The sequence below is a fragment of the Alligator mississippiensis genome, chromosome 12 (assembly GCF_030867095.1).
Source record: "Alligator mississippiensis isolate rAllMis1 chromosome 12, rAllMis1, whole genome shotgun sequence".
NCBI classification, from domain to species: domain Eukaryota; kingdom Metazoa; phylum Chordata; order Crocodylia; family Alligatoridae; genus Alligator; species Alligator mississippiensis.
In genome coordinates, this window is record NC_081835.1 from 58,901,752 (window position 1) to 58,918,181 (window position 16,430).

Sequence of the window (16,430 nt, forward strand, 5' to 3'; positions counted from 1 at the left end):
CACGCAGAAACGTCCTTCTCTCCCATGGTTAGCAGGGAAAGCGCGTTTTCACTTCCACCAACGCACGAGGCCAGCGTTGCTCAACCTCCTGGCTGCAGCAACAGCACGGGGCTGCATCGGATCCCATGTGCCAGGATTAGGCCCCTGGGCCACCTCCGTCCGGCCCCGTACGCTGGGACCAGCATGCAGGCTGAACGAGCACCCCCGTGTTGGACTACTCCACATGACGCAGCTCTCCAGGCCTCGAACCTGCCTCGGCAAGGAGCTTGAAAAAGGAACCAGGAATAAGCAACCAATTTCAGCATCATCCCTCAGCGCCAGTCCCCCTGGCAAGGGGCACACGCGCGTGCAAAATACAGGCTGCAGAGCCAACCCTGGGAAGCCCTGGGGTGGGGGGGGGACTCAGGAGGGTGGCACAAAATTTGTCCAAGGGGCAGAGCAGAGCCAAGTGCCTAGGGAGACGAGCAGCATCGGGACCAAGAGGCCAAAACACCCTCGAGCAGGAGAGACTGTGCTAGGAAGAATTAAAAAGATAAAAATCGAATTACGTTGCTATTTTTTTTTTTTTCAAATGAGAGCAAACCTCTGCCCGCCTCCAAGCAACCACCCCCACATGCAGCCCAGCACCTCCCCGCGCGCATGCGCACACAGCCCTGAAGGCCGCTGAGGAGGGGCGGGGAAGTGGTGGTCACGTGGTCCAACCGCCTCGTGCTCACTCCGCCTCTCCCCCAGCGGAGCCCAGGCGCACACGCATGCGCGTACACTCCCCCCTCTAACCCAGCCGGGGAAGGGAAGCGGGGAAATCACGTGGTGTGACCCTTGAACCCGGAAGTGGGCGGGGAAGCGGCTGGTGATGCTGGAATAAACATGGCGGCCTGCGGCTGGCGCGTTCCCCTGTGGAAGGCGCTGGCGCTGCTGTCGCTCTGGGCGGGATGGGGCCACGGCCGCGTGCACCACCTCACGCTCAGAGTAAGGCCCGGGGCGCGAGGGGGGTCCTTCCCTTTGCCCCTTGCCCCTGCGGCGCCTTTCGACCCGGGCGCCCCCTCTCCTAGGCTGCCCCTGGGCCCTGAAAGGAAACCCCCGCGCACGCCTCAGCCGCTGAAAGAGCTGGGCCGAGTGTCTTTGTCAGTAGGGGCAGGCGGCGACACCGCCCTTCGTGGCCTGGGCCTGCCTGGGAGCCACGGCTGAGCAGAGGCAGGTCCCACGGTGGGTGCAGCCATAGTTTGCCTCTTCCGTGCTCACGAAACACCCCCTTGAATCCACCTCCTTTGGAGGCAAACCTTAGTTGGAGATAACCATCAAGAGAAGAGAAAAAAAAAAAGCCCTCCAGATAGCGGTTCTGCTTTTGTGCCGTTCTTCTCAGCAAAGGCGGAAAACAAGAACAAAACTCACAGCTGGGTGCATCTGTCTAAAAACATTGTGTTGTCGTGTGCGTGACCATCGTGGGCTTGCCCGCAATAAGGAGAAAGTCGCTGAGCAGGAGTTTGGGTGGCTAAAGAAAGCGGATCGGTGCAAAACCCTGGGAGTTGCGGCTGCGCGGCTCCGCTCCCGGATCAGCCACCGACTTGCCCCGTGTGGGAAATATGAGATGTGTACGGTATAAAAATACGAAGCGTGCTCTACAAATGTTGCGTTGAGGTTATATTTTTAAGTTCTTCTGATAAATTGGAAGCCTGAAGCAAAATCTGCCTTTGTTGTTTTAACTTTTTCACAAGGCTTAAAATCATGCTTGGAAAAGTCGCAGTTCTTTAACTTGATCCCCAGCGATATCGCTTTACTGTAAACAGGTCTGGACTAATGGTTCTCAACCCTCGGGCCCTGCGTGCCCCAATTAGTGCACTGCACTGCTGCAGCCCATGTGAAATCCTGTTAAATGGATGGACAGGAAATAAATTGTGTGGGTGTGGTCCATATAACACATTGAGCTGCAAGTGTGTAGCTCACTAGGGCAAATGGGTTGAGACCCACTAGTCTAGACTGACTGGACCTCATTTCCAAACGAATAGAACTAACTAGACTCTCGCATTCCTTATTTACGTATTTTTGCATTAAACTCTTCAATCTCAGGTCAAGCATGACTACTCAAGGGCTTTCATCAATAAAAACGAAGTATGTCTAGCATTCTGCTTCTCAGTTGTGTGTTTTCCCAGGCTGAATATTGGTATACACAGCTCGTGTTCGGATTTCAGTTCATGAGGTTAGAACTCATGACCACTGTCAACACATCTTAAGGATTGGACGCAGAGCCTTTTAAATGCTTGTGACTTGCATATGCTGATTGGGTGCCTGTTTGTGGATACAAAACATAGGCTCTTGTTTCTTACTTTCCGGAAGATACTTTATTATTTCTCATAGGGCTATGAGTATAGTATGTGTTACTCTTTTTCTGAATCCTTGATACCTTCATTGTTTTTCCATTAGGTTGCATCCAGTGATACCTTCTTTACAAATGCTGCTGTACAAAATGAAAGCAAATATTGTGGTCCAAAGACTAGTTAATGTGCTTCAAGTGAAGAATTGCTGCTGCTGCTATAGGCTCCTAAATCTGGTAGAAGGAAAGCAGACAGCTTTCATGACTTCAGTATCAAATTCAGTAGAGGGGGGTGCTGGTGACTGAAAGTGGTAGCTTGGAGTTAACAAGGAGTGTGTGAGGAGATAAAAGCGTAGCCTGCATACACTGACCTTTTTGAAATGTCTCTTAATTTTAAAACTTAGAGAAAAGAAGACATTTTTTATGGAAATAAGTATTAATATTGAAAATGTGAATATATGATTCTATCACTTAAAATTAAGAATTCATTTAGGATGTCTCCCTACTTATGTTATGGCTGGGGAAGGGTAGAGAGCATACCCCATTTCACTTTTTTCATAGTCTTGGGTTTGAAAGCTGCACATGTATCTGACTTTAATATAAGCAGTGCCCAAAGAGCATGTACGTCAGTCTTGCACTATTAGGAGCTTGAAACTAACCTGCTTCTGTCACTTCTACTAGTTTTAGGGCTGCTATGAGAAGCCCTAGCATTTCAGATCTGTTACAGGAGGCTTTGGGAAGAAAAACTTGCATGTGGCTCTCAGATAAGCACTTTTTCTATTGACAAAAGGATATACTTTTTCTACAAGACTTGACCTGTAATTTTGTTGTGATGTTTAATGTTTAGTATTTGTTCTTTAGACAGTAAGACTCCAAACTATTGCATTGTTGCCTTGCTGAGCCTGCTCAGTTGCCTGGGTTTTCACTCTCAGATTCTCATGCTAGGCAAGTTAAGGATATTGATAGAACATGGCAGGAATATTGAGAATTATGGAAATTATTTTTAAAGTTAAAGAAAAATAGAAGTGCTTATCACCCTTTGAAGGCTTAGGTTTACACAGGAAGTTGACCACTTAAAATCCTCCCATTTATAATTAATCTGGTTTCCAGCTCTTCTGTGAACATGTGGCTCCTACCAGCTATTTAACTTCATGATTCTTGTAATTATGCCTATGCTGTTTGCCGAGATAAAGACCACTTTTTTGGATATTTCGCTGTTCTACTTCCTTAAGCAAGTCATTGTCGCATAGCTTGTTAGAAAAGCCAGATACTGATGTCTCAATAACTACTTTTCATCATAACACATTAGTTCCTGCTGTTGGAGCCTTCAGTTTTCTAGTTGAGACTGTTGATATCTTGGTTCCTGTTTTTAGAAAATGGTATCTTTTCTTTTGGCTGATTCATTAAAAACAGTTTTAACTTACAAAGCTAGTCCTATCTTTCAAGATAAGTGCACACTTTCATTATTGAAATGCTAATCTACCTTAGTAGTTTCACTCGGAGAAGTTTTCCTTTGGCATTCCTACTTTGTCTGTAAATGCGTGTGTAATCTTTGGTAGAGTAGAAACCCTCTGAAAATACATGGTTTATTGTTTGGAACACATGGAAATAGTTATTTCCAGAACTGTTTTGAAAATTAACACTTTTTCCATTAATGGAAATACTGAAGTGTGTGTAGAGTGCTATTTCCAGAGAAGCCATTTAGGTTTTGTTTGTACTTTAGATTTTCTGTATCATGAAATACATTTCATCAACTATTAAGTGGTGTCTGGGAGCATACTTGAATTGTTCTGTAAGGACAAAGCATCACTTTTTAAATAAACCATGATGGATAAAAATCATTGTTTTTGACAAGTCTTCAAAATATTATGTTAATTGGCTGGCACAATATCAGGAACTAAAATATCTCTTGTATGCCTTCTATTGAATTATTTCAGGATATGGGAAAAATATCTCCAGATGAGGCCTTAATATGTCTCGGCAGGTGGTCAACTTTGATGCAAATTAGGGCTGAAATAATTGGCTTACCATCATCATAAGACCTTGGAAACTCTGTGGTACACAAAGTAGGATAGTAGTTCTGTGATGTGGTGTTAACCCAAACCTAATGTAACAGTTGTTTAAATAGTTGTTAAAGTAATCATTGTAACTTACCTTCAGCATCATTGCCATTTACTGGCTCCCAAGAGGCAGCCAAACCTGTCCTCCTTGACATGTTTTCCAGATTGTATTTTCAGACTTAATTACCTTATTTAATTCATTGTAAGAGACCAAATTTTTAGCAATTTGCTCTGTTACTCTTTCTAGATATTTATTCTTACCTGCAGCCTTTTATGTCATGTCTCTTAACCAGGTTGCACTCAAATGTTCAACTGAATACTTTCCCGATCATTATAAGCTCCTGGCCTGTTTTCTAGACTAGGCAGGGGTTTCAGGCATGCCCATATCTCTGGCAAGATACAGTTTTGTACTTCTTACATTTTGCCTAAGTTTTGATATCATACAGAACTGTTTCATGGCCCATCCTGGGCACTGCTGCTTCTAGGGGCTTCATCCCTTCAGTGCCTGTGTTTGGGGTTGACATTAGGAGCCTGTCACCTTCTATAGCTCTTTCCTGTGCCCCTGTCAGCCTTTTACAGGGAACAGTTAACAGCTTACCATCTGGTCTAATAACTAAAGGTCTGGTTGGCTCTAAACTCTGTGATTATTAAAGTTGCCGGCTACCCTGTTGCATCCACTTTATGAATTATGGGTGGATGATGGCTGCTCTGAGCTCCAAATCCCTCATCGTGGCGCACTTAACATTGGATTTTGCTTGGAATTTGATGATACACAATGTGCCACCTTTTTTCTGGTCCTAATAGTTTTGTTTTAATTGTAAATATGGGACTGTATTCTGCCCTTGTTTTATAGTTGAGTAGCCTCATTTAAATCAGATGATGTGTAATTGGTAATAAGAACTTATTCGGTGAGTCCTCATCCTTTTGAAAAAGGCAAGATAAATATTAAGACATCTGTGTCTTTAAACTGTTGATGCATACCGAGTGTGTGGGTAGTCTATAAGTGTTTACAAATAGGCCACAGTGACACATTGTGTCAGATCTTCAACCTGCAAACCTGTTAACTGGGTTTGTAAATTGTGCTAGTACTTGAAGTTGGTTAAGTTGGAGGTAATTGTTTGTTCCTACCATAGTCAATATTTTGACCCTCTCATTTAATGTGTGTTAGATGACATAGTACAGGTTACAGGCAGACAGCATTATTTGGGTAAATGATATCTTTTATTAGGCCAACTAAATAGTTGGAAAAATGTTCTTTGCAAGCTTTCGGATACAAACACCCTTCTTCCTAGCAGTTTTTTATATCTGAAAGCTTGCAAAGAACGATTTGTCCAACTGTTTAGTTGGTCTAATAAAAGTTATCATGTTTACCCAAAGAACCTTGTCTACCTATGTCCTTCGACCAACATGGCTACAACCAACACCCCCAAAATACACTACAGGTTAAGCATAGTTTAAGTCACAAATGGCCAACCTGTGGCATGGGCGACCTCTGTGTGTAGCAGATTGGGCAGGAAGAACAGTGTCACATGGGCAGAGAGCAGAAAGTAGAGCAGCAGAAAGGCAGGGAACAGAAAGCAGAGTGGTGGATTGGGAAAGGGAGCAAGATTGAAGTGGCACTCAGAAAGTGCGTAGGGCTTGCTTAATGGTACACATGCTAAAAAGATTGGCCTCCACTTTTCTAAGTTGAATTTTGCAAACAACCTTTTTGAGTTGCAAGCCAATACCTTTTGATTTCAAAGTCAAGAACCTTGCAATGTGTCAGTGGGGTTGAACTGGATGGCCCTGAAGGTCCTTTCAAGCCCATGAGCTTGGAACACTTCAAGATTAAATACTCATAAAATGTCCTCTTTCCTAACCCCCACCCATGCCCAACAGATATTTATCCACAATATGCTATTTGGCTGTATATTATAAACAGCATTAATTGAGTATATTGGATTAAGACTTGTATTGAGCGTGGTACCAAAAGAGCCATCTGGATTCTTCTTTCAAGTGTACAAATGACCCAGAACCTGAAGAGAGAACACAACTATAATAATCTGTTAAACAGAACATCTGCTGTGAGCCATGTGTCACTATTTTTTTTTCCTTAGAATACTGAAGAGACCATCTGACTATTTACAAGGGTAACCCAATTCTGTTGGGGTTACCTTTTTATTGCCTATTTGTGTAAGGGTATGCATGTGTCGTGGTAGTTATGTATAAGGTATTTTAAACTGAGATCTCAAACAAGTTTCATAGAAATTAAAGATGGGGGTATGAGAAAAGAACCTCTTGCAATTCCTATATTCTCTGTTGACTTCTCCAGTGCCCTTTTCAGGTTAGTTTTAGACTGTTGAGGAATGGTGCTTCCTTGAATAGGAGAGAGCATTCTATAAACTAATACATCTTTGATTATTACACTATCAGAAATTTGCCTCACTTTCAACCTGTTGATTTTTTTTGGCACAGAAAAAGTCTCCCTAGTCCACACACCCTTCATTATGCCAGTAAGTAGTCCTATTTTCAATCCACAAAAGCTTGAACAAGTAAAATGCACTTCAAAAGCTTCCTCATTGATTAGCCTTTATTTCATTTCATTTTATTTTTTGTTATTGTTGAGTTCCCTCTGGTTCCCAATAGTTTTCTAGGACTAAGAACCTCCAGATTGTGCATGTTAATCTAGATGCATCCATGACACCTAGTAGGGTCATGACCTTCTTTGTCCACGATGTGGCATCCCCAGAGATAATACTTAAACATTCAGTGCCTGTCATCTGAAAATGGTGATGTGCTTAGCCACCTAAGCTTTCTTTCTATCTTTCCGTCTGCAAAGTGTAAACAAGGACCCTTCTTCCACAGCTGAATTGTATCAGTATTAGTTTGGCTTAGGGGCTCACAAACACCCCACATAAAATTCCAGGTGGACTTTATGTATGCAGGACCAAACTAGCTGGGGCTGAATCTTGCTGTTTTAATTAGAGCTAACACCTCTGTTCTTAAAGTGCATTTGGATTCTGCATGGCCCCAGTATTCATTACTTATATATATTTTTCTTATACATCTCACTGAAAAGATAGTACTCTCATTAATTTCTTTCTCAGTGACAAATTGGGGCTTTAGAGTATTTGAAAGGAAAAGGATTTAATTATAAAACTGACTGTGCCACATCCTCCAGCATCTCATGTATTTGACCATCTGAGCTTTGGCCCTGTTTAACATGAGAGAGATGACAGGAGAATGTGATGCTTATAAGGCACCTAAATGAGAGCTGGGCTTTGGTTAGGCAAGTGAATTTGAGGAAACTAGTTCCTTTCTAATCTGCTGCAATGACAGCTGCTTTTCAGAGAGAACAGCTAGTGTTCAAACAGTAGCAGTTTTGATTTACTGACAGCTTTTGCTTTTGTACCAATATTAAGTTTGGCAGTGGTGTCAAAACAATACCATCTCCAGATTGTTTTTAATCTTTGTCCTGAATACAGCTGGGTTGTTACTGATGGAAAAAATAAGGATCCTGATTTAAAACTGACTTGTATTTGGCCCCCCTGAGTGGATGACCCATCACTTGTTTTGAGTTAACACTTGATAGAGATGATGTGATTTCCCCCCCCCCCACACTTTTTCTCCAACTTCTTTTTTTTTTTTTTTCCCCCATTGATATATTAGAAACCTGCATTGTTGCTAACAGTTGATTGTTGCATCTCTTGCAGGATGATGTGAGGCAGAGAGTTCACCTCAACACTTTTGGCTTCTTCAAGGATGGTTTAATGAAGGTCAATGTCAGCAGTCTTTCACTGAAAGGACCTAAAGTCCTTGAAGACAAAAGCAACCTAGCAGTAAGTGACTTATGTACATAATGAGACCCTTCCCCTTAGTGCTAATGGAAGTAACAGGTATTAAAGAAAGATGGGAGCTCCCACTCCAGTAGTTTTCTTAAGAGAAATCTGTCACTTCTGTATAACTGATCCATGTGTGTTGCTTGTGAATTGACCAAGCTCTGTGCTAATACCTATACTCTGCTTTATATAAAAAGTATTTCAATTCAATATCTTGACTCTGATTAGGGTTCACTTCTTAGTTTGGTCTTATAATGGCTGCTTCTCACTACTGGGATTTAATTCACTTCAATATGGATATCTTGGTAGAGTTATACTAGTAAATGGGTCTGTCTCTGCTCCTGGCAAGTTACTGTAACAGCCTTTTTACTTTTATGGTGTGCTCTAACTTGCTTGCTCTCCATTGATCAATATAGGAAGTAAGTATCTCATGGTTTCCTAAACAGTCCTCTACCATGGATTTTTCTCAGTAGAGCTACTGTTCTTTTAAACAACATCACAAAATAGTTTGCTGTACTGGACTGATAAGTTCCCAATGCAAAGGATAACTGCATTTGGTATCTTATACCATTTTAAATATTGCATGGATTAATATTTAGGAGACTTACAGTTACTACAATGTTTGTTAATGCAAGGTGGGCTGTTAATGCAATGTCTGTTGATGCAGCCTTGTTAAATATAAAATCGGACTGGTAAAAAGGAAAAAAAATCCTTATTGCTTTTATTTTTCTATAGACCCAAGTCATGTGATGTCCTTCAACAAAATGATTTTGATAGGTAGTTAAAAAAAAGTTCACAGTGGATTAAAATATGAATGATCCCCTTAGCCTCAATTTGAGGAAGCTAATGAGATGCTGAGTTGGTTGGTTGGTTTAGAATTTATTGGCAGAGTTGAAACAGTGTAGGTGCTGATTCAGCCTTCTTTCTTAGTTTAGTTGGATGAAGCATCAAATCCATTTGTACTAGTAGGTTCTGTACCCAGTGTGGCAGATAACGTAGGCAACCCAGTGTCTCTGTTCTTCTACTCCTGGACCTCAAACGCAACTGCCTCGAAATAAACTAAGCCAGGTGGAAGTACTGTCTTCATCTAGCTGCTGATTTGAATTCTGGCGCTGAAGAATTTCAGCTTTGGATTTAATGCAACAATGATGTTAAAATGCTTGTGTTTTTAGGTGGGATTCACTCTGGACCGAACGAAGAATGATGGTCTCTACACTTACCTGGTAAGACTGAAGGGGTGAAGGTTCTGTATATAGCCTGAAGACTAATCAGACTCTCTAAAAATTGATCCCATGGTCAGCAGCATTCCAAGAACTGATGGAGAAGGATTACCCATTAATCTAAATTACTCTATGGGTGGTGTGATGTTAACATCACAATAGACTGGCCCTGTCTGCTCCTTTGAGTAGGTCTTGTCCCAGTTTTTTCAGCCCAACAGGCCACTTAAAGATTCTAGTATTAACAGGAGGGCAGATGTGAGATGTTTTGCTCTTTCATTGTCAGGATGAAGAAGTGGATTACTGTATCTTGAAAAAAAAACCAGAGCAGGATGTCTCTGTTGTTCTTCTACTCCTGGACCTCAAAAATGATGTGTGAGTGAAACTCAGAAAAAGACTTTAGCGTGCGTGCGCGCGCGCTCTCTCTCTCTCTCTCGCTCTCTCTCTCGCTCTCTCATTTTTGTATATTATTTTCCACACTTATAGATTAATCTAGCAAAGTCAGCGCTAGTTGGAAAGTATAGGAAACCTGTTTTGCCTGTATTGCCATTTTTAGTGCAAGTATGCATGACATTAGAGAAGCCAAGGGGAACTGATAATGTTTTGTGATCTGCTTCAGTCCCACTGTCAAGTACTATTTTAAACCCCTCTCCCCCCCCTCTCTCTCCTGAATAGAAAGTATTGCATTAATGGTTAGAAGCAATAGAACCTGGATTCTTAGGTTGTATTCCCAACTCTGTCACTTGTTCTCCAAAAAAAACCCCCAAAAAACCCAGTTCTCATTTAACTTTATTTAAAATCCTGTTTCAATTTGCCCCTTTTCTATATGAATCACATATGTGCCTACTGCTGAATGGTGAAGACATGATACTTCTAACATAGTGTAAGACATAATGCTTATAACATATTTTGAGATGCTTGTAGCGAACCTATCTTATAATGCAAGTATTCCTTTCCCTGTCTCCCTTGTGCCACTGTCCACGATTGTTCAAATTAAAATTGTATTCCTTTCTGTGTGAAAGGCTTCACTGTTATTAGTTGTAACATCTAAAACTACCAAAACTGAAGAAAATCTTTCACTGCTCACTTGCCATAACTGTTCAGGTCCCCTTTTATTGTGGGGGTTCACTTCATGTCTCATATGGTAACAGTTTTGGGTTAGTCTTTGGTCTGCTCACTCTAAATAATGCAGGAAATTTGTTAATATGTTTTAAAGAATTCAGGAGCTACTGTTTTAGAGGAAGTTGTCTTCAAAGCCATCTTAGTGGGTAGTTTTCTCAAGTGTGTCCCCTAAGTTGAATGCTACTCTCTTCCCTGCTTTTAGTCCAAACGCCACCCAGCTTCTTTATTCATTCTTTTTACTGTGTTAGGCAGTCTTTTCCTGTGCAGAACTATGCCTAATAGTCTGCTGTTGACTGTCCTATTTGCTCTCTTACATACAAGACCCCTCTTGTTTGTTTTAGTGTGAAAGTAAGGGTCTCTCCAGAAGCTGCTGCTCAGTTGCCTAAAATTTTCTTCACACCAGAAGGGAATACTTCTGAGGCTACTAAGACTTCAGAACAAGCCAGTGACTCTGAACATGCCCTTGGGGAGAGCAGCCAGAATCCTGAAAGCCAAGGTGAGCCTGTCAAAACAAAGTAGGCCGTGCTGCCACTGCCAGCATTTCTATGCCATGTACACGCAGCCCTTTGCAGCCATTTGGCCACAACAAAGTCACTTAATCCTTTAGTTGTCCAGCCAGGCCCCAGTGCTAGCTGTAGGTTCCTTTCTGGTTAAGGTGCTGGAATCTCTCATCGGATGGATGAAAATGTGTTGCTGTAGAGTCCAAATTCTGGTGAAACTGCTAATGAATTCTGTCCCCTTGTATTTGCTATTGCGATTCAGACTATCTGGTTTCTACCACAGAGTGGTGTCGAACAATGGTCTTTATTGGCCACTCTGAGGCTTTGTATGTCAGCACAGTATATGTGAGACCCTTTCTTGCTTTCTTAGTTTTGTCATTGTTAATGAGCCCCCTTTGACATTCTGGGTCTCCCTTGGCCCAAGGGGTGGGGCAGCTGGAAATCCTGTCAGACTGCTGTTGTAGAAAGAGAGAGCTGCTCTTGATTCTCAATTTATGAAATAGGAGGGTTTGATGATTGAGCAGTAGCCTTGTATAGGTAGTGAACATGCTTCCCTTCCCTGCCCCTTACCCCACAAAAAAAGAATTAAAAAAAATGCTCCACAGTCTTCATCTTCCTATGTTTTTTCTGATGAGAATGTATAATCTGGGCTCAACTTTCTCTTTGAAATTAATGGGACCTAATTCTAATTTGATTTGCCAGTCACACATCCCCTCCGAGGCGATGCTTGGCACACTAGCTTCTACACTTACCCATCTCAGTATCATTTTATATGCTCAAGCCTGTGACTTGTTCAGCAGAACATTTTGCCTCTGGAATCCAATGATGTGGTTTTCACAGCATCGGGACTGAGTAGATGCCTAGTCTGTGCCACTTGTTAGCAATGCAGCAGCAACCACTCTTAGGCAATAAAGTGATATGTGCCTCTGAGTTAATCCCCAGCAGTGGTGAACTGTACCTGGTAGTACCTGCTGTGATGAGATTCCCTGTAAACAGCCTGTGGTATTCTGTCTATGGGCAGGCAAAAAAGAAAAAAATGCTAGAGGCTAGTCTTAGTGGATTGAAGTGGCTGCCTGGCTGTAGTATTCTCAAGCTTCAGCTTCACTCTATCTTTTTTTTCCAATTATTACTCTACTAATCACAGCTGCTGTAAAGTTGCTCATAGGTTCTGTTCAAGTGGGACTGTGGACTCTGTTATGTTCCATTAAAGCCTATCCATTAACTCTAGGCTATAAAGGGAAGTTGCATTTGTTGGGGAAAAGTCCTCAACCTTGGTCTAGTACCGGGGTGGGCAAAATGCGGCCCGGGGGCCAGAAGCGGCCTGCCAGGCCTTTCTATCCAGTCTGCAGGGCCCCTAAAAGTTTAGAAAATTAATATTTATCTGCCCCTGGCTGCCTATCATGTGGCCCTCGATTGCTTGCCAAAACTCAGTAAGCAGCCCTCTGCCCAAAATAATTGCCTGCCCCTGGCTAGTGGGTGACTTCTGATCATTTACTGGGACATGGTCTAGGGACATCGCAGCTGAAACTGTGACCCCTTGAGTAGTATTCCTTGGAAGGTGTGCGACTGTGGGAAATCCATCATTGCTTCAGTTCTGAATTAATAAAAGTGCTTGAGGAGGAGACTTTGCTCTTGCAATTAAAGTCCACTTGAAAACTGACAGGCAGACTAGCAGGAGAGCTTAGAAGTCATCATTATATTTGCCAGGCAGAAATAGAAGGTAGTGCAGTATGTGAGAGTGTTTTAATTCAAACAGTGTCTGAATTTGTTCTGCTTCATTCTCTCTAGGCAAAAAGATCAAACGAAGTACAACAGCAGCTCAGGTAAGAGAAACATTAGTTGACCTTTGGGGTAAGCTAAAGGGAAAGGGGTGGGCCATCTTCCAGACACAAGCTGTAGTAAAAAATAAGAATGTTTTCAGACTGATGTAGGATAGAAGCAATGTAATATGTACACCAGGGGTTTGCAAAGTTTTTATGCCACGGCCCAGCAGTCACAGCTGACCACGGCTGGAATTTCCACTGGGCCGTGGCCTGGGGATTGGGACCCCCTGATCTACACATTTAGAAAAACATGGTGTATAACATAATTCATTGCAATATTTATCTGTTTAAACAAAACTGTAACTGGCTCTCTCTTCTTCTTCCACCAGAACATAATAGAACAAGTACACCCTATTCATAATGATAAAGGAACTGTTTCATTCCAGGTATGTTTTCAGTCTGCACCTCATTCTGAAAATGTAAAAGGACTATCTTTCTCTTGCTAAAAAATGTAAGTCTGCTGCTCTGTTATAAAACCTTGTTTGTGCTGCCTTCTTAGGAGTAGGATCTGGAAAGTTCATTCTTTACAGGATGTAGCTGTAGAAGCTGGTTTTGTAAACCAGCACTTGCTCTTCTGATTTGGCTCTCCCATGCTGTTTCATTTGCTAGGCAGAAGGTAATAAAACTTGTTCTGTGTAATTAGAGGCTTAAAAGTATAGAGAACTCTAATGAAAATAGCTATGGTTTGTCTTTGTAACAAAAAATTTTAGGTGGCGACTGTTGTTGAGGGAGACCAAATTAACACATTTGACTAACCTCAATGCTATTTTTCACTTGTTTTTGTCTAAAAAACTAAATGCTGTCAGCTGTTGGTGGGAAAAGGTGTTGTGGGAGGTGGATGAGTTTATGTAGCCTCAAGGCTGATCCTGTCTGTCTGCCCTAATCTTTGAATATTCATTATGTGACGTTGTATCATATGAGAAAAAAGTGAAGTAAAACTGATTCCTTTAGTTGGTGGGCCTGAATTTAAGAGCACATCATGAAGGAGCTTAGTACACTGTTAATGCATCTGAAGTACTTTGACACTATTACTGGTATCTTTCTGATATGCAGTGGGTTTTGTGCAAAGGGGAGATCTGACCCTAAATGACTGCAAGTACTTTTCACGCTTCAATAGAGAGTGTTAACAGCAGAGCAGTTCTGTTCTTTCTTACAAACCTGCTGATTCTCCCTGTTCTTATTTTCAGTTTAATTTTAGTATCAGCTCTGATGACCAAGAAGGTCTCTACAACCTTTATTTCTACAAGTGTATTGGCAATGATATGCAGACCAATGATCAGCTCCTGTTTAGCCTTGATGTGAGTATTGCTTGTAACATATACACAAGAGCTAATGGATTCACTTAATTAGCAGCATCAAGTGATGAAAACATACTGCTGCAGCATAGGAACATCAGCTTTTGGTTTAAAGCAGGTGAATGTGCAGGTATCATCTTTTAAAAGAAAAATCCTCTATTGTACTGTTCAGCACAGACATCATTGAAGGAAGTATCTCTGACATCAGGTATGTTACAGCAGGAAGAAATTCAGTGCCAGAAGTAAGCAGATGAAAATATAAAAACTGAGGGTTGGGTGTAGTCTCTAGAGCTGTGATGTGCTGTGGTAAGAATTCATTCAAAACAACTGTTAATACCTCTCTTTTTATCTTTACATAATTGTGGATTGTGGTTTGAACATGTGGGGTCTTGCAGTCAAGCTCAAAGTTCTCTCCTTGTACAAAACAGTGGTTTAGGAAATTTACACTCTACCTTCCTGACTCTACCTTATACATATAGCTGCTGTATTCCAGTGAGATGATTCCTGCATGCAAAGTGCTCTGGGATTCTTCAGGGTGAAAAGCTTTATCATGGCAGGGGGAAGGAGGCAAGAGAACCTTTACTTCTATAGCCAATGCTATGTTAGGAATATGAATTGTAAACTAATACTCTGTGATCAGGAACTCCAATAATTAGCTTCATATTGGTGATCAAAATCTCATTCAGCTATAGACCTATAATTTCTTTGTATCCATTCAGATAGAGATCACTGAAAAGAATCCTGAAAGTTATCTCTCAGCAGATGAGATTCCACTTCCAAAGCTTTACATTTCTATGGCACTCTTCTTCTTCCTTTCTGGGACTGTGTGGATCCATGTTCTCCGTAAGCGCAGGTAAACAAACTCCTTCTCTGCAGTGCAAGGACAAATAAGAACGAGGTAGACTGAGAAACCGTTTGCTTTGTTTCCTGCCCCTCTTCCTCCTCTGCACTCCATCCATATGTACTTGATGTAGCCTCTTATGTATTGCAATAAGACAGCTTTGTGGTTTTGAAGTCTTGCCCATTTGAGTGCAACAGCTTCTAGATAAATATGAATTTTGGTGAGTGCAATTCCTAATGGCTCTCTGACTTGCTAATTGGAGCATTATTTTTTTTTTTTTTTTTTTTTGAAAGAACAACTTGAGGAGGATATCCTTTAGCTAAACCATTCTCTAGAGGTCACACTTCAGCTTCTAAAATTCCAAAAGTGAGGAAGTGGCCATAATACTGAAGGAGGAACGGAATCTAAAAGGCTAATTCTTTATTTTGATGTATTAATTATTTGCCGCAAATCTCAAATGCATATCCACTATCCTTGTGGTTAAATCCTTTGGCTGCACATGGGTTAACAAAAAACCCGTCATTATGAATGAGAGAGAATAATTAGATCTTGTAAAGGTGGTCATGAGCAGGGATCCAGGTTTTCCATTTGCTGTGGAAAAACATGGATTTCTATTTAAAGAAGAAAAACACAGATTTTGGGGGTTTTTTAAATCGGAGAATTGGTGAGGTTTTCAGTTGGAACGTTTGTGATTTTTAAACAGAGAAAACCAGGATCCCTGATCATAAGTAAAAGGTGCAAAGCTTTTTTATTTGAGGCATTTGCTGATGGTTAGAATACAGGTTCAGGAATATAATTAGAAGTTTTGAGCTTCTTGGTTTTTCAGTGACTTGCTTAGTGAAACTGGCAAAGGCACTTCACTTCTCAGCCTCAGCTTGTAATGCTGCAGTGTGAAGATAATGATTTGCTAATTCTTTTAGGGATATAATGTGGATAATTAGCAATTTAATGGCTTCAAAATGCAAAGAACTAAATTTGTTAGACAAGTGAATAATACATGATACCCACCACTTAGAGCAGGCTTGTTTGGTTAAGGCTTATGCGCCTGCTAGACCAGATGCACAATGAAACTACACTTGGTATTAGTGAAATGGAGTATCTGTTTCATAGCCATTATATTTCAGCTATGTCTTTCCCATGGGGTCCATGAGGATGGCAAATTATAGCTCTCTACCAGATATAAATGGCTGCATGTGTTGGGGATCTGTGTAAGCTAACTTTTAAATTTCCTAGAGTTAGTTCTGATCCTTATTCAAGGGCTCTATTTAAGATGGTATTGCTGCAGAAGTACATGCTGCATATAAATATAGAAACTATCCAGTTAAAGGTCTCTGTAGACTATTGCTGAACTTCAGAGTAAATAAAATAGTGCCATAATTTTAACTTAAATAGTAACCTCTGGGTATAGCTGTTCTTGAGGTTTATAAAGGATACTGTTCTCAA

The 16,430-nt window shown here is 41.4% G+C and overlaps 1 protein-coding gene across 2 annotated transcripts in view; it reads left to right on the top strand.

The window, feature by feature from the left end:
* The first annotated feature begins 820 nt into the window (after positions 1–820).
* The window catches only part of GPR107 (G protein-coupled receptor 107), a 54,914-nt gene continuing 39,304 nt past the window's right edge, over positions 821–16,430 (top strand). Inside the window, exons 1-9 of one of the 2 annotated variants that reach the window (XM_019475730.2) lie at positions 821–969; positions 8,064–8,189; positions 9,362–9,412; positions 9,693–9,781; positions 10,870–11,024; positions 12,817–12,851; positions 13,181–13,237; positions 14,039–14,149; positions 14,866–14,999. In XM_019475730.2, coding sequence (XP_019331275.1) covers positions 868–969; positions 8,064–8,189; positions 9,362–9,412; positions 9,693–9,781; positions 10,870–11,024; positions 12,817–12,851; positions 13,181–13,237; positions 14,039–14,149; positions 14,866–14,999 — 860 coding nt within the window. In that variant the 5' untranslated portion in view covers positions 821–867. The remainder of the gene's footprint in view (positions 970–8,063; positions 8,190–9,361; positions 9,413–9,692; positions 9,782–10,869; positions 11,025–12,816; positions 12,852–13,180; positions 13,238–14,038; positions 14,150–14,865; positions 15,000–16,430) is intronic. The other variant, XM_019475731.2, reaches the window with a different exon arrangement.